Raw genomic sequence first — 14,961 nt, 5'->3', positions numbered from 1 at the left:
AGAGCTCTATGTGGTCTCGCGTTATCGCCCATTAAAATGAACTCAGGGCCAACTGCACCCCTGAAAAGGCGAACATAGGGCTCCAAGACCTCATCCCCTATACCTCACACCAGTCACAGTGCCTCTTTCAAAGACATGGAGAGGTGTGCAGCCATCCAACATGATGACTGCCCAGACAATTAAACCTCCTCAGCCATAATGGTCGATTTCGCGGACATTGGAGAGTAGGTAGCGGGTCCCTGGTTCTCTCCATATGAACGTATGGCGAGAATCGGTGCTTAGGCTGAACCGGGACTCATCAGTGAAGAGAACGGTCGCCCATTGATCCATACTCCAATCTCTATGCTCTCTGCACCATGATAAACGGATTCTCCTGTCCGTAGAAGTGAGCGGGACGCAAACAGTCTTCTTGCAAATAACCCTCTCTCATGAAGTCTTTTGGAAACAGTCACCCTTGATACACGGGTTCCTGTGGCTGCATACAAGTCACGAGAGAGTTGAGAAGCTGTAGCACTCTTGTTCCGCCTCGCTATAATCGACAAATGGCGATCTTCTCTGGCCGTCGTGGCTCTTGGACGACCTTGCCCAGGCTTTCTCTCGATGGATCCTGGAACTGTTTCCGTAAGTTACACACGACGCTGGGCGTTAAATTGAGCTCTCTACAAATCTGGACTTGAGATTGGCCTGCTTCTAGGCTCCCCACAATTCGCCACCTCATTCCATCATCTAAACGTTGGTGGTTACTTATTTTTATTGTTACAATTTTAAATTAACCGATTGCTGCGAAATAAAACCAAGAAATTCGCCGAGGTGTGCTAGCGAATGAAATGCGTCTTAACTTACGCGCGCTTATAAAGCCTGTTTTTCTACTGGCTTCGCCTACACACACGTATATGCTTACGTATTTGACGTACAAGATTTGCATTTTTGTCTAGAAGCAGTGGTTTTACATTCAGTTCAGTTATTTTCATGAAATTCGATAAAATATGCAAATTCTCTTAATTTATTTCACCAGTGTATATTCTGCTCGGGAGGGGGGGGGATGCAGAACCTGCCTTGTGGGGGGGGGGGAGAATGGAAATTTTTGATCAAATTTTTTTTTTTTTTTTTGATTGAGGCTATGAGTGCCGGGGGGCGGGGGGATACCCCTTCGGGAGAATCTCCGAATTTTTGGATTCCAAAAGTTGGCGCGTCTGTAGACCACAACTTGTGTGAAGGAGATATCTCATAATAAAGGGCATAAATCACTGTAGAAAAAATAAATTTCAAAACAAACAGCATAAAGACAATGCTTACATTTGTTTTTGAACTGATTGGCAGAATTATCTTGAATACTCATTCATTTATTATTTCATCTTTTCACCACAACCTCTTCATGCATTTATTATTTCATCACAACCTCTTTGACTTGGAATGAGTTGCTGAGCCATGGAATAGTGATCATTTAATCAAATAAATAAAAAAAATTAACTTGAAGTGGATATTTTATGAAAAGTCATTGAAGAGATTAAAAACATGCATCTGTGTGTGTGGCATGTGAGTTCCTTATATATATATATAAATTTTTTCCACATTTGTTGAATATGAATCATTAGTTTTTTTGTCAAGCCTGAATTTTTTACTTTGTTTTTTAGTAATTAAATTAATTATGCATATAGTTGTATTACATCTTTTAAATAAACTCTTCTTATTTATGATATTAATCATAATCATCATATGCATCGTAATATATCATTAATATGCATAACACATTTTTCTCTATTCGAAACAAGTTTTTTACCTGCTTGAAAATTTGTGTTTTTAATCAAATATTGTGATCCAAAATAAATTTATTGATGGTTTTGTAAATTTCTTGTTTAGGCCTGATAAGCATAAAAATGCAACAAACACAGATAATTTCATTGATGACCATTCTAACTCACCACAATCTGGTCATAATACATCTCTCATTGTGTCTTGTTTATTGATTGTGATTGCAATTGGCTGTTACGTTGGATTTATTCTTCGGAAACCAGAAAGAAGGTATTTATGCATTTTTCTTTTAGTTAATTTTTTTGTCAATTTTTATGAAAATTAGGATGTGGTTTTTTACATTTGTGTTACATTTTTGGGCTGTTAGTTTATGTATGCATATCTAGTTCTGTGTGTAATAAAAAAAGTGAGAAACTCAGTGATATGTCCTCACACCACAGTCATAATGCATTCCAACAGTTTGAGTGAAATTGAATGATAAATTGTTTCCAAAATTAATGCTGTAATGACATCTATCCAACTAGAATAATTGCAAACATGATAACTTTAGAAGACTTGTAACAGCTTTTTTAGTATCAAATGTGATGTGAATGAACTTAATTTGAGGATTCAATGAGTTTTGTCCCCCCCTCAAAACAATCTGGCATGAGATTAAACTATCTGCATATTAAAAATATTTCCCATGCTGATTCAATAGTACCAACATCTCTTATAAAACATTTAGTAGTTGAGAATTTTTCAGTCTCCAAAATTTTTTGATCATTTTCCAGAGAAGCGATGACATCAAAACTTAGGTCATGCTACCGAAGAGTTACCTTTCCACGTTTCAGGTACAAAAGGGTAAGTATTTTTGTAAAATTCATATTTTTGCAAAATTTAAATTTATGGTGTGTGTATATATGAATGTGACTTTCTTTTGAAAGTTATATGCAGAATTCCCATGAATTTGCCAGCATGCCCTAAAAATCAGACGATGATGACATCAACCTTTTGAATGATGGAGTGTCTGGTCCTTCCCGACATTAAATTGTTGAGAATTTTTCAATTTCCAAAATTCTACTTTGCTGGGAAAAGGGAGGTTCAATAAGGTTCACATGATACATTTAGAAGAGCAATGTTAATCAATATTAAATACTGTGTGAGTTAATACGTAAATCTGAATGGAATAATGGTTTTCCATTGTAGCCAATGTTTTTTGTCCATGAATCTGATAACGATAATGAAAATTCAGTATTTACTTATTGCTTTAACCTAATTATCACTAATCTGATATGAAATACAGATACTGAATAAATGAATGAATGTCAGCACTTCGCCACTGGACTTTTCCAGTTGCCAAGCTCTTTTTTAGCCCAGCTTTGTGGCAGAGTCCGGAACACTTTATTTTGAGTCAAAAAAGAAGAAAAAAAAGAAACATGCAAAATTTTTACAACATATTTGCCCCCGTGGGTACTGTCGTGATTCCAGACGAGATGGGGTTGGGAGTTGGAGAAAAGTTCTAGAGGTTTCGTTAAGAAGGATCAATGTACATATATTATAATCAAGGTATATGTTAGCATGGGCCCCCTCCAATTACTTCTATCTCATCTGTTTGTCTTACACTTGTCAAATATATACTTAGGGTACAGCAAACAAACAAAATGTCTCGCTTAACACCTTGTTGGTGAGCAAATGGGTTTGATAATTTTTGGGCTAGAAGCTAGCATCAGTTTTATTGGGTTGAGTTCACTTGCTCTGGGGGAGGGGGGGGGGGAATCTGGTGAAAGTATATGGAATAAAAATAATGTGTGGGGGGAATATATATACAATTAGAGATCACCCATGTCATCTTGCTTAGCACCTTATTCGGTGAGCAAAATTAATAGGACAATATGAGTATGCACATGTGTTGTGGACATGAAATGCATGAAGAACTCAAATAGAGGGAAGAAAGAGAGAAATACACATATACATGCATTCATATAACTACCAGGTTGAGTTGTCTTGCTCCGAACCTATTGTGGTGAGCAATGTGGGATTAGTTTAAATCGGGCATGGTCTGGAGCAGGGTTGTTTGGTTTAAACCAACTGGTTTTTTTCAAAAAATCAGATAAAAGTGGCTTAAATATCATTTTTTCCTTGAAAAATATCATATTTGTTCATTATTAGCCAAAATGTTTCATTTTTACCACATTTTATATCCTTGGGGTACATTCTGACGGTATATCTTTAAATGACATAAGATTTTATAAGTGGTTTTTTTTCAAAAAGTCTCATAAAAGTGGCCAGAATATATATTTTTCATATGAAGTATCTTAGTCATTTAAAGTTATATATAAAAGCCAAAATTTCTCATTCTTACAACATTTTCTAACCTTTGGCTACATTCTGATGCTCTATCTTTAGCAAATTCATGAATAAGGATTGCATCACACATTTAAATGTAATGGTGTATTATCTCACAGGGTTTCTTTTTCCCTTCACAGAGAAGCAGCTACAGTAGTGACGCCATCATGATAGGGGCAGGTGGTCCTATAATCCAATAAAGACACCAGCTGTCCTTAAAGGACAAAGACTAGTGTACTAGTTGTTACATTACCTCACATACATTTTCGTTCCCATAAGAAGTAGCACATCTCCTATTGTATATCTCCCAGTCTTAATATTCAATAGTTTTTTTTATACTTTCACACACACACTGTTAAGCCCAGTTAATCAAGGTTCTACTGTATAGTAGTAACAGATTTATGAAAAATAATCAGCTATGTACAGGGTGATTATAATTTAAGTTTTGATTCCAAAACTATACAATAAGTACTGATCGGAATGACTTGAAAATTTGCATGGATACTCCTGAAGCAATAGACGTTTCTTTCGCAAAAGAAAAAAAGTGCAAAATGTGCAAGTAGATGATGCTATACTTGGCCAACAGTATAATCTATTTTGTACAACCACATCATTTCGGCACTTCCACAGCATCACTGTGTGGATAGAACTTCTATCAAGATGCACATTGCAATACCAGCAAAGCAGCTGCTGAACACCCATTTTGACAGAATGCACCTTAACCCTTGCAACTTCTGGCTGTGGGGGTACCTCAAAATGTTATAAACTGTGGTCAGATTGCAAACTTTGGTGAATTGCAATCTCCAGCACATTCCCTATATGTTAGAAGTTCCTCATTCCTCAGGAATATGAACGGGGGAAAGGGGGCGCGTTTGGTTTAATAAAGCTGAATTGCAAGCACATCCACATTATGACCATGGCATACTCCGATTCTGCTGTTGAACAAGAATTTTTGTGCTTTCAACCTCATAGCCAGAACACGCGGTGGACAACATATTTAACATTTTTTGAGTAAGTTGTAGTTATTTGTTCAATTACTTCATTTTTTTTGTGATGTTTCCGTGAATTATGGACTCGTGCAATGCTATAATTAAGTTATAATTTTGCCATGACTGGCTATCGTTTCCATTCTGCGAGCAAATTTCCCACATGTTGGATGATGTCATTAATTTTATATTTTTAAATATTTTTTCCCCTTTACCAAATAAAATTGAATTTTTTCAGGAATATTCATGTCAATTTTCAAGTCATTCTGACAATCGTTTTTTTTTTTACAGTGTTTTGAAATCAGAACCTTAGTTATAATCACCCTGTATATCGTAAATCATTGCTAATTAATCTGCATTATTTATGCTTCATTAAATACATTATATTCACCTAATTTTTATTACTTTTTGCAAAATAGCTTCCTAATTAAGTATACTGAAAGTAACTGGAGAAAAACCTTTATATACTGTACGATTAATAATAACATTGAAAGAATTTTCAAACACACCATTGAGTTAAGCAAAAAATAATTAAATTGCAAAAGTTGGTTTTTGTTAAAATGTAAGAAATATTTACTGATAAATTAGTATGGGAATAGTGTTAAGTACATTCATAACCATTTTATTTTAGTTAATTATTAGAAGTTTGAATGATTTTTCAGAAATTTCATTGTTTTTAATGTTAATACTATATAAAACAAAAAACCGGTTTAAACCAAAAAACCTGGTTTAAACCAAAAAACCTGGTTTAAACCAAAAAACCTGGTTTAAACCAAAAAACCTGGTTTAAACCAAAAAACCCGGTTTTTTGGTTTTTTTTACCACCCTGGTCTGGAGAGAGCCTTAACAAAGGATTAGCTTCAGTTTTGTTGTTTTGGTTGACTCGCTCTGACTGGCTATATTTATAAGAAATGAATGTATATAAAATAAAAACTACACATAATGATTATTATGAAACCATTCGTGTCCTCTTGTCTAGCACCCCTGCTAAAAGAGCTGAATGGAGGACACTTGTGGCTATCACATTTACATCGTTGTTAAGGGAATGCGATAAAAGTTCTTGTTCGGGTCCCGCTAGTACATACTATATCTTGTTCATGTAATGGTAATGTGTTAGTAGTGGCAGTCATGTGGATATGATTTTTGTTGTTTTTATCTATTTATATTTTTTTTCCTGGCATGCTGGTTTCTCTTAGCTATTTTCCGTCTAATGCAGGGGAATTTGGTACATAATTTTTAAAAAATAAAAATATCTAGTTTTTACTTTCTATATCTCAATTTTAATTTCAGTGATTCAGTATTAGCATCAATACATATTTTTTGTGTAATTGGTTTTACAAAGTTTTTTTAGGTTTGTGTGTGGAAAGGATGAGTTAGATATAAGATGTGAAAAAATATTAGGTGCTTTTATTAGTTAAATTTGACTTTTTTTTCCAAACGGTTATTTTTAAAATTCAAAATAGTCACAAAATTTTTTTATAATGTTGGTGCATTTGCCTTTATTATTTATTACAGTTAAATGCATAAATTATATGAAAAATGGGCATTAATGTAATAAAGAGAAATGAAAAGATTTCTTCTCTCTAATTTTACAGTGGCACCTCAAGTTATGTTTCCTTTTTTCTTGAAGGTTACTGGTATCATGAAAAACTGGTATCACAAACCAAACTTAACCACTTAAAATGATAGAGTTTGTTTCAATTGATTATTTCATCACCATAATATTAATACTCTCGTACAATATTGTGCAGAATAAAATTAGTTTTTCTTACAAGACATTTAGTATGCAGTGCAGAAAGTTGTGGTCAGCCTTAACTTACAATATCAAAACTAGAAAATCAAACAAAGATAAAGCTTTGAAAGAAGTACTACTTATTTTTGTTTTCCTGGAATGTGTTGGATTAGATCTGTTAAAATGATTGCATGGATAATGGAATGTAGCATGGGATTCCTTGATTAAATTAAAAGGTTTTGTAACTATTTTGCATCAGTTGATATATTTTCCATAGTTTTTTTCCCCCAAAATATTTCACCCTATCCTGCTGTTTTTGTTTGTCTGAAATTATTACTTTCTGAAGGTTTGCATACACCTAAAACTTTGGGGGAAAGATCTCCCTTTCCAATTTACAAAAAAATGGTCAATTGTGTAAGGATGAACTTAAGATTGAGAATTGAAATTGACAAATATTAAAATATTCTTTGTTTATGACTATGACCATTATTCATGAGTATTTGCAATGTGAAAAACAACTGTTCACTTGGAAAGTTGGAAACAAATAATCATATGAATAATTCTTAAATCTAAATTTCTACTGTTTGAATTTCATAGTGAATAAAAAAATTGGTGATGAATTTATTGGCATATATTTAGTGGAATAAACTTGAACTACTGAATGAAACTAAAATACATATATTTTGTCTAAGGTGTATGTAGTCCTTTAATATAAGAATTGGTCGATGCAAATGCTTTGGATGTATATTGGCAACCTATATTTTTCTCAGTTTGCCTTATGTGTAAATATTAGAATGAAAGATTGGAAAATTTTCAATTTTTAGGGTGATGTGCTTACAGAGTTACAATCGGATTTCTAAAATAAAACCAAAGGTATCTTTGTGTGTTTATTCCTGCATGAGTGTAACATAGGTGGCTGGTAAATACTAACTGATGCAGGGCTAAAAAAAAAAAGCATGCTCGCCTTGCACTCATATAATGGCTATGTAAATCATAATAATTTCGCTAGCTTTCAAAAACATCTAATGTTTGCATAGCTTCAATATCACTTTTAGATTTTACTCTGTTCATTTCCAATGAGCCTTGCCTGTTGAGTTTTGCTTATTTTATGTCTATGTGAATTTTTCATTATGCAGTTTTGGAATTATATAGTTCTTATTTATGAAATATTCTTTAAAATTGTACTTAATAATGCTTTTATTTATATCTAATTTTACTAATTTTTGTTTAGTGCTAAAGTAGGAATTAAATCTTTTATTTTGAAACCGTCATTCTGAAACCTCTGTATAAAATTGTAAAATTTCTGTGTTGTAAAAAATAAATATTATAACCTTAAAATTATTACATTTCATCATATGAGAACCTTTGTTCTGATTTTGTATTACTGTATGCTAATCAAACATCATCAACCTCACAAAATTATTCAATGTGCTTTTTTTTCTCTCAGAGGTTTGTGAGTAAGCGCCAGTTTTTTTTCAGCTCAAATATTGTTAATTTTAACATTTTTTTGAAATGCACTGAGAAAAATAATAAATCTTGGCTGATATGTGATAAAATCAGATATAACAAAGTATTTGATAATAACTTGGTTTTAACTTGCTTCTTACAATGGTTATCACTTATGTTCCGAAGTTAAGGGTCTGATGGTTCAGTAATATTTAGTTTGGAATTAAATACTAAATTGCTGAGAGAGTGAAACCCTACTTGGAATTTTGTGTGCAAAATATAGGGACCAGCTTGTTGCAGACCTTGTTTACCAACTGTAAGGGTTTAATCATCAAATTTGATTTCAATAAATGAGACTTAAACCAATGACAGCTGATAGAGAGAAAAACAGACATTAAAGTAGAAAATCTGTGGTGCCAAAACCTGTGGGAAGTTTTTAATGCTTGAAAATGCAGACTGTCGTTCTTCATTCTTCCATTGAGACTGGATAATAATCATTTGATTTAAAAATTTGCAGATTTTTTCCATTTAACTAAAATTTTTATTTGATGTCTGTTATAAAAAAATATCTTTCGCTGATTTTGTGCGACTTCATTGTGTTTCCTGCTTGACTAAATTTTCAAAAAGAGTGTCTGCCATGTGTGTTTGGCTAAGTTCTTAGGCAAAGCCAAGTCAGAGTGGTATGAGAAAGTTACTGTTATTCGTGTCTCTGAAAGAATGGAGAATATTATGCAAATTACGTTGTGAAAATTATGTCTACATAATTTATCATTAAAATTAATAAATTAATTCTAGTACAAGCATCTTCAACCTGTTGCTCGCGAGCACCACTGTGCTCCCTGAAGCACACGTAGATTATGCCCATGTTAAATTTTTTTCTCGTGAGCACTTAATCAATGCCTATCTGTCCTGCAGTCCCTTCAGTTTACATGCTTTTCTATTGGTTTTGGAAAAATGTCTGCCCTTCAAAGAGTTTTGAACTGGCATTTTTATGATCACATTGTCCCGTGTGCCTATCTTAATCTTAAAAAGTTGGATGTAAGTTCGTTTGATATATGTCCATACGTATACCATGATGGGTTCAGAAAAGAAAAAGTTGTTTGTGCAATGTTTAATTTTCTATAGCGTTAATGATTGTAATTGCTTATATGCATTCACTGAACATTTAGATTATTCTTTGTATATTTTTTTAGTGTAATGGTGAGAACGTCATACTTGTTGATGATATGCAACCAAAGAGTCCTTATTCAGTCAGTGAAGATGATGATAACTTATTATTGTGAGCATTGAGAAAAAGAACTTTTTTTTGCGTTCAAATTCTTATGTATGTGTATGTGTTTTTCTAAAGGATATATATATAATATATCTGAGTATACATTTTTTTCCCCACAAGGTAAAAAAACCTCTTGTGCATCTATTTTTTTTTTTTGGGAAGTTTTCACTTTATTTTTGTGATATCCTGTTGTGCTTTTGAGATACATGTTTATGTGTTTTTATTGGTGACTATGACCACTCTCCATGGATATCGAGAGAGAAAAAAAAAACCTTTTTCCTTTTTTTTGTGATATTGTGAGAATTATTTTTAAGTCCAGATAAAAACATTTCATTTTTTCCATTAAAATGTATTTTGTGTGAGAAATATTTTTTTTCCCTGGTGCATTATTTAGAAAAAGTTTCCACATTAGATATACATAGTTTTTTTTGTATGGGGTGTGTGTGGTTAATGAAGGATTATTTTATGTTGAAATTGATTACTATTTTTTTTTTCTTTTCGAAAGCTCAGTTTTGGTTGTGCTGCAAGATGTATTTTTTACTGCATTTTAATTTAATTTTTTTTGCATTGCTTAGTCATCTGTATTTATTTTTTATTGTTTTTAATGTTTGCTAATTTTCATTGTGACTTCTCATTTTTTGAAGCCCTACAGAAAAGTAATATTCATCATTGCTACAGCTATTTTCTAGTCTTTCATTTCAGAATATTAACACTTGTACACTGTATGTATAGGACAACATCTTTTTATTTTCATTTTTCGGTTATGGTTGCAATATTATGTTTCTTGTTTCCTCTTTTTAGAGGTATCTTTAATAGTATTTTCTATATAAGTTTTATAACAGATATTAATTTTTGAAAAAGTTCTATGGAAATGGAGAGACAGAAGAGTGTGTGTTATTTACTTTGATACGTTTTCTGTGAAGATAATGGAGGTGTTAGTTTTTCACATCTGAGATATAAACTAAAACAAAATTTTATTTAACTTAAAATTATATGTTAGTCTTTCTGTGGACATTAAGTACAACATATTATGATGCAGATTTTTATTTTAGGAATTCTTCTATTTATATATATTAGTCTCTAATTTTCATTTTAGCTTTTTATTTAAAGTTTTGTCTATGAGATATGGGGTTATCAATAAGTTTCAAAGTTGACTATTTTCAAATTTCAGTCATAGTTCTTTTTTGTTTCCTTGCCAATCACAAACATAATTGACTTTCATTAATAACTAACTTATGCCTGTTATAAATTTTTTTTTGAAGTTCTATATATGTTTGTGTATTATGTTTTATTAAGTTACTATGGTTCCATAATGATGTTTATTTATATGAAATAATTAAAAGAATATTTTTTCGGATACTTTGCAACCAGTGCTGTATTAAAATTGATTTTTTTCTCTCAAATTGATCAATAGGTGTCATTGCTTAAAAACGTATCAGCTATTATTCATAAACGGTCTTAACTAGTCATCTGGCTATGAAGGAATAGCACATCATGGCCATATGAAACTGTGGCGTCTATGAAGGGATAGCAAGCATGTCATGCTACTTCCAGTCTATATATTCCACATATATAATTAAGAATTAAATATATCTATTTAGAAAGCTATTTATTAATTACTTCAATTGTTGTTATTATTATTGTTTTTTTCTGGTGTTTTTAAAAAACAGCAAAGAACATGATAAACTCAACAAACTCAACTTTCTATGAATACATTAAAACTTTAATCAAAAAATCTGTTTTATTACCTTCAAACTCAGAAAAAAAGCATGTTGACCTTCATAAAAAGGAGCAATGAGGGAGCACACAAAGAAATTAATTGGCCAGATGACTGGTTAAACATGAAATGTGTAGGTAGATGTGAGAACTCTATCATTGCATGTCTATTGTGTGTTTCATAATTTCTCTATTTGTCATTTTTTTAAGCTTTTTTGACCTTTTTTTTTAAAATTATAACTTGTCTTTAATTGTATTTGTTACAAGATATGTTTGATGTGAACTCAAGGATTTGGTAAATAGAATAGAATTTGTGCATTTGAGGGTATTATGGCATTTTCAAATAATACTCATCCATTATAATCTAGAAACAATTTGGTGATATCATGTATATTAAGTTGGTGTTTTTGTTTTGCTGAGTAACACAGCTTCCATCTGTGATTGTTTATATACATTCCTTAATTCTAAATATTTTTTTCCTCTCTGTAGTTCTCACATAATCAAGCTAACCAATCAACTAATTTTCCGTTTTTATGTCCTCCCCCTTTCTGCATTATATATTTCTGGCTTTAAAAAAATACTTATGAATGGATCATCTATTACATTGCTTGAAATAATGTTACATTTATTTATTTTTTGAAAAAGTGTGCTGTTTTTAGTCCAAAGTAATTTATGGAGCCGTCCATTATGCCTAGGAAGATGGTAATTATCACACCATTTTCCATAAGCTTTCATGTAACATAAAAGTTTGTATAAAGTATGTACATATTGTATAAATAAACACTACTTGGGAACTGCAGATTGCTATCAAAATTGACAAATATAGTTTATAGTTTATGTTTGTGGAATAATAATTCTAAAATGTGTGAATATATTACATATATATGTAGTGTAGTATATATCTATTGAGGATAGCCTTTATTTCATTTTTTAAATAGGCTTTTGATATGTTTATGATATTCACGTAGATTATAATTGAATTATAGATAAATATTGTTTTGTTAATTTCATTTTTTTAGCAGATTAAGAAATCTTTATGTAATTTAGAAGAGAGATTTAAAGAGAGTTGCAGGAGACAAAAAAATCTGTTGCAAAAAAGTATGTGTAGTGGGGTTTCAGTTTAATTTTTATGCACCAATTTTATGCACAAGTTGTATGCACTTTCAAAAATGATAAATAAAAAGAACGTTCACATAAAAGAATCCTTTTATCATCATTACTGTGTTATGTTTGAATCCTTTTGCATTTAAAATGTTCGATGATCATTAATACTTACTAATTACTTTAAAAACACTAATATACTTGCAAACTGCTGTGAATTGTCCGTAGTTTAAGGAGCTACGAGAGACACTCTCAATACTACGCGGAAATCGGTTTTAAAAAAATCGAGTCTTTGAGTTTTTTTTGCGGTGTTTTACTTATTTTTCTATAATTATTTTTATAAAATTGCATCGCGATCCGTAACGATGAATTCGTATACGCATGTGAGAGACTTCGAGAGAAGACAAACTCGGAGCTGATTTGTTTTGTCTGTGCGCGAAGGCAGTCTGTAAAGCCGTCTAAACCCGCCGCTCTACCAAGACCAGAAAGCCGACTTCAGTGACGTCAAAGCTTCTCGCGAAGGCTTTGTGCGAAGGTGTTGGCTCTACTCGATGCCCAAACGCACAAAAACCTGTTTTACGTCAAAACCGCCCACGCTGTGGGATAAACAGGTTTTTGAATGGTTCAGCGCTCGCGGATCCGGACTCGGCTTCATTTGCATAGTGCATGGTCGAGCTCACGGAACTTGTGTCGGAAAGAATGTTTCGTCATAGGAGCTTTGATACGAAGAAAACTGGGATTGGGGGAGGGTTGCATTGAATATTCATGAATTATTAAGGACCTCGGAACATTGTTTCGGGAGGGGCTCACGTGGCCTAAGCCCTCTAAATTCCAGTGCCACTGAGGTGGTGTATTTAATGAACTTTGAATTAAAATTAAAAAAAATTAAATTTTTGAGTGATTATTTTTTAATGTACTATGATTATGTTGTCCTAGGGGGTACCCCCTTTCCCCATGGTGAAGCTGAACATTCATCAGTACTGACGAGCTTTAAGTCAATGTTGGCATGTCTTTACTTGTAATACCTATATTACAATTTTGTATACTTCTCATTTCTTTGAAATATACTCTCATGAATTTAAAATCAAGAATCTCAGATTTGAAACTTGTTTTAAAAATAAATATGCAGGACACCCACTTTACCTACTTTTTGGTAAAAAGTCATACTTTTGTCCTACTTTTTTCACCACAAATCCTATCAACAAAATTCGTGTAATTGATTTTAATTGAGGAGGGAATCATCGATATATCGTCAAATGATACAAATGATGTAGATTGCAATTAATAATTCTGCTAAAGCAGACATTGTATAATTTTTTAGGTTATTGGGGGGGGGGGGATTATGTGGACCATTTAGTTTAAGTTTATTAATTTTTCATTTGCTTAGTTTGAGGGCTCAACAAGTAGAATAGTCAGTAAAACTTCTGTCTGGATGGAAAAAATAATTTTGTATTTACTACTTGGACAGTAACTAGCATTCATCATTCAAAATTATGGTGCGCATTTTGTGTATAGGTGAAACAATAGTTTGCATAACAAAGCAGTGGGATACTTAAGCCTAATCTAGGTTTGGTGATTTTGATGCTACTCAATTGCCTTCTGTATTTTTAGGGCATGCAGAGGCATAAATAATATTCACAATACTCAGCAAAGAGCTAGAAATGAAAGTGCTTCAGTAAACAAATCCCTTTAAAAAAAAAGATGGACAGCACAGTAAAATCATTAGGTTCACTTTGACTTATTTACATCGGACCTTATAATTTACATATTTTGCATTGTGCTTTTGAAAGTGGTCTCAAAAGAGCGTCATTCTTAAAAAATTTGCATGCCTTCATAATTCGCTGTGCATTGACAAAGCGAGTTGACAGACTTGACTGTGGAAGACTCCAAAAAAGAATATATATATATTGTTAGGAGAGACAGAAAATAATTATCTCTATTTGCTAGTACACTGTTTTGATCAAAAATTGTTTTTGTTTCCAAGTCATTTCTGCCATTTTGCTTTAACTCTAGTCAGTCTTATAGGATACTAAAATAGTGCTGAATCCTTTTTTTTTTGTTTTAGAAATAGAAAAATAAAAATTACTTTTTTTTGAGGGATTTTTTTATTATGCTATGGTTATGTTGCCTTTGTACCTTAATTCACACATCACCTGCCAAGAAAGTTTATTTCCAGTTTGAGGTAAATAAGCATTTTTTCTTTCGACAAAGTAAACATTCAATATAAACACATTCTTCTCAAAAGTAGCAAAATATTTCCCTGGCTCGAAACTCTTACCATCTCGATCAAAATATGATAGAATTTATGTAATAATCTCTTCTATCCAAATTCATGTCTGTTTTTCGTTTAAAAGAATTTTCTCTGATTGAGTTTTTTATTTTCTTGTAAGAATTTTTAGTTCGAGACAAAGCTTTATTAAATTTTATATGTGTGAAATTTTCTAATTTCACTTTATTTTATCATTACATTTATTTTATAAACTTTTTTTTAAGTTCAGATCTGTGCGGTCCTTTATACGGACTCGACAACCATAAAAAAAACGGGCAGAGAGACCTGGGGAAGCAGGTCTCTCTGTGGCCTGATTTAAATCAAAGTGATTTTGAAACGTACTTTTCAAGATCATTCCCTG

At 32.2% G+C, this 14,961-nt stretch overlaps 1 protein-coding gene across 2 annotated transcripts in view; it reads left to right on the top strand.

Moving 5' to 3' along the window:
• Positions 1-12,432, top strand: part of Lerp (lysosomal enzyme receptor protein) — a 119,742-nt gene extending 107,310 nt beyond the window's left edge. Inside the window, exons 40-43 of one of the 2 annotated variants that reach the window (XM_089236617.1) lie at positions 1,861-2,022; positions 2,523-2,592; positions 7,620-7,668; positions 9,435-12,432. In XM_089236617.1, the coding sequence (XP_089092743.1) occupies positions 1,861-2,022; positions 2,523-2,592; positions 7,620-7,655 (268 nt within the window). In that variant the 3' untranslated portion in view covers positions 7,656-7,668; positions 9,435-12,432. The remainder of the gene's footprint in view (positions 1-1,860; positions 2,023-2,522; positions 2,593-7,619; positions 7,669-9,434) is intronic. The other variant, XM_089236616.1, reaches the window with a different exon arrangement.
• Positions 12,433-14,961: the final 2,529 nt, after the last annotated feature.

The sequence above is a fragment of the Pholcus phalangioides genome, unplaced genomic scaffold (genome assembly GCF_987345545.1).
Source record: "Pholcus phalangioides strain wild (caught in Gottingen) unplaced genomic scaffold, Ppha-v1.0 ptg000009l_1, whole genome shotgun sequence".
NCBI classification, from domain to species: domain Eukaryota; kingdom Metazoa; phylum Arthropoda; class Arachnida; order Araneae; family Pholcidae; genus Pholcus; species Pholcus phalangioides.
The sequence above is the reverse complement of the archived record's forward strand: the minus strand, read 5'-3'. Positions and strand labels throughout refer to the sequence as shown.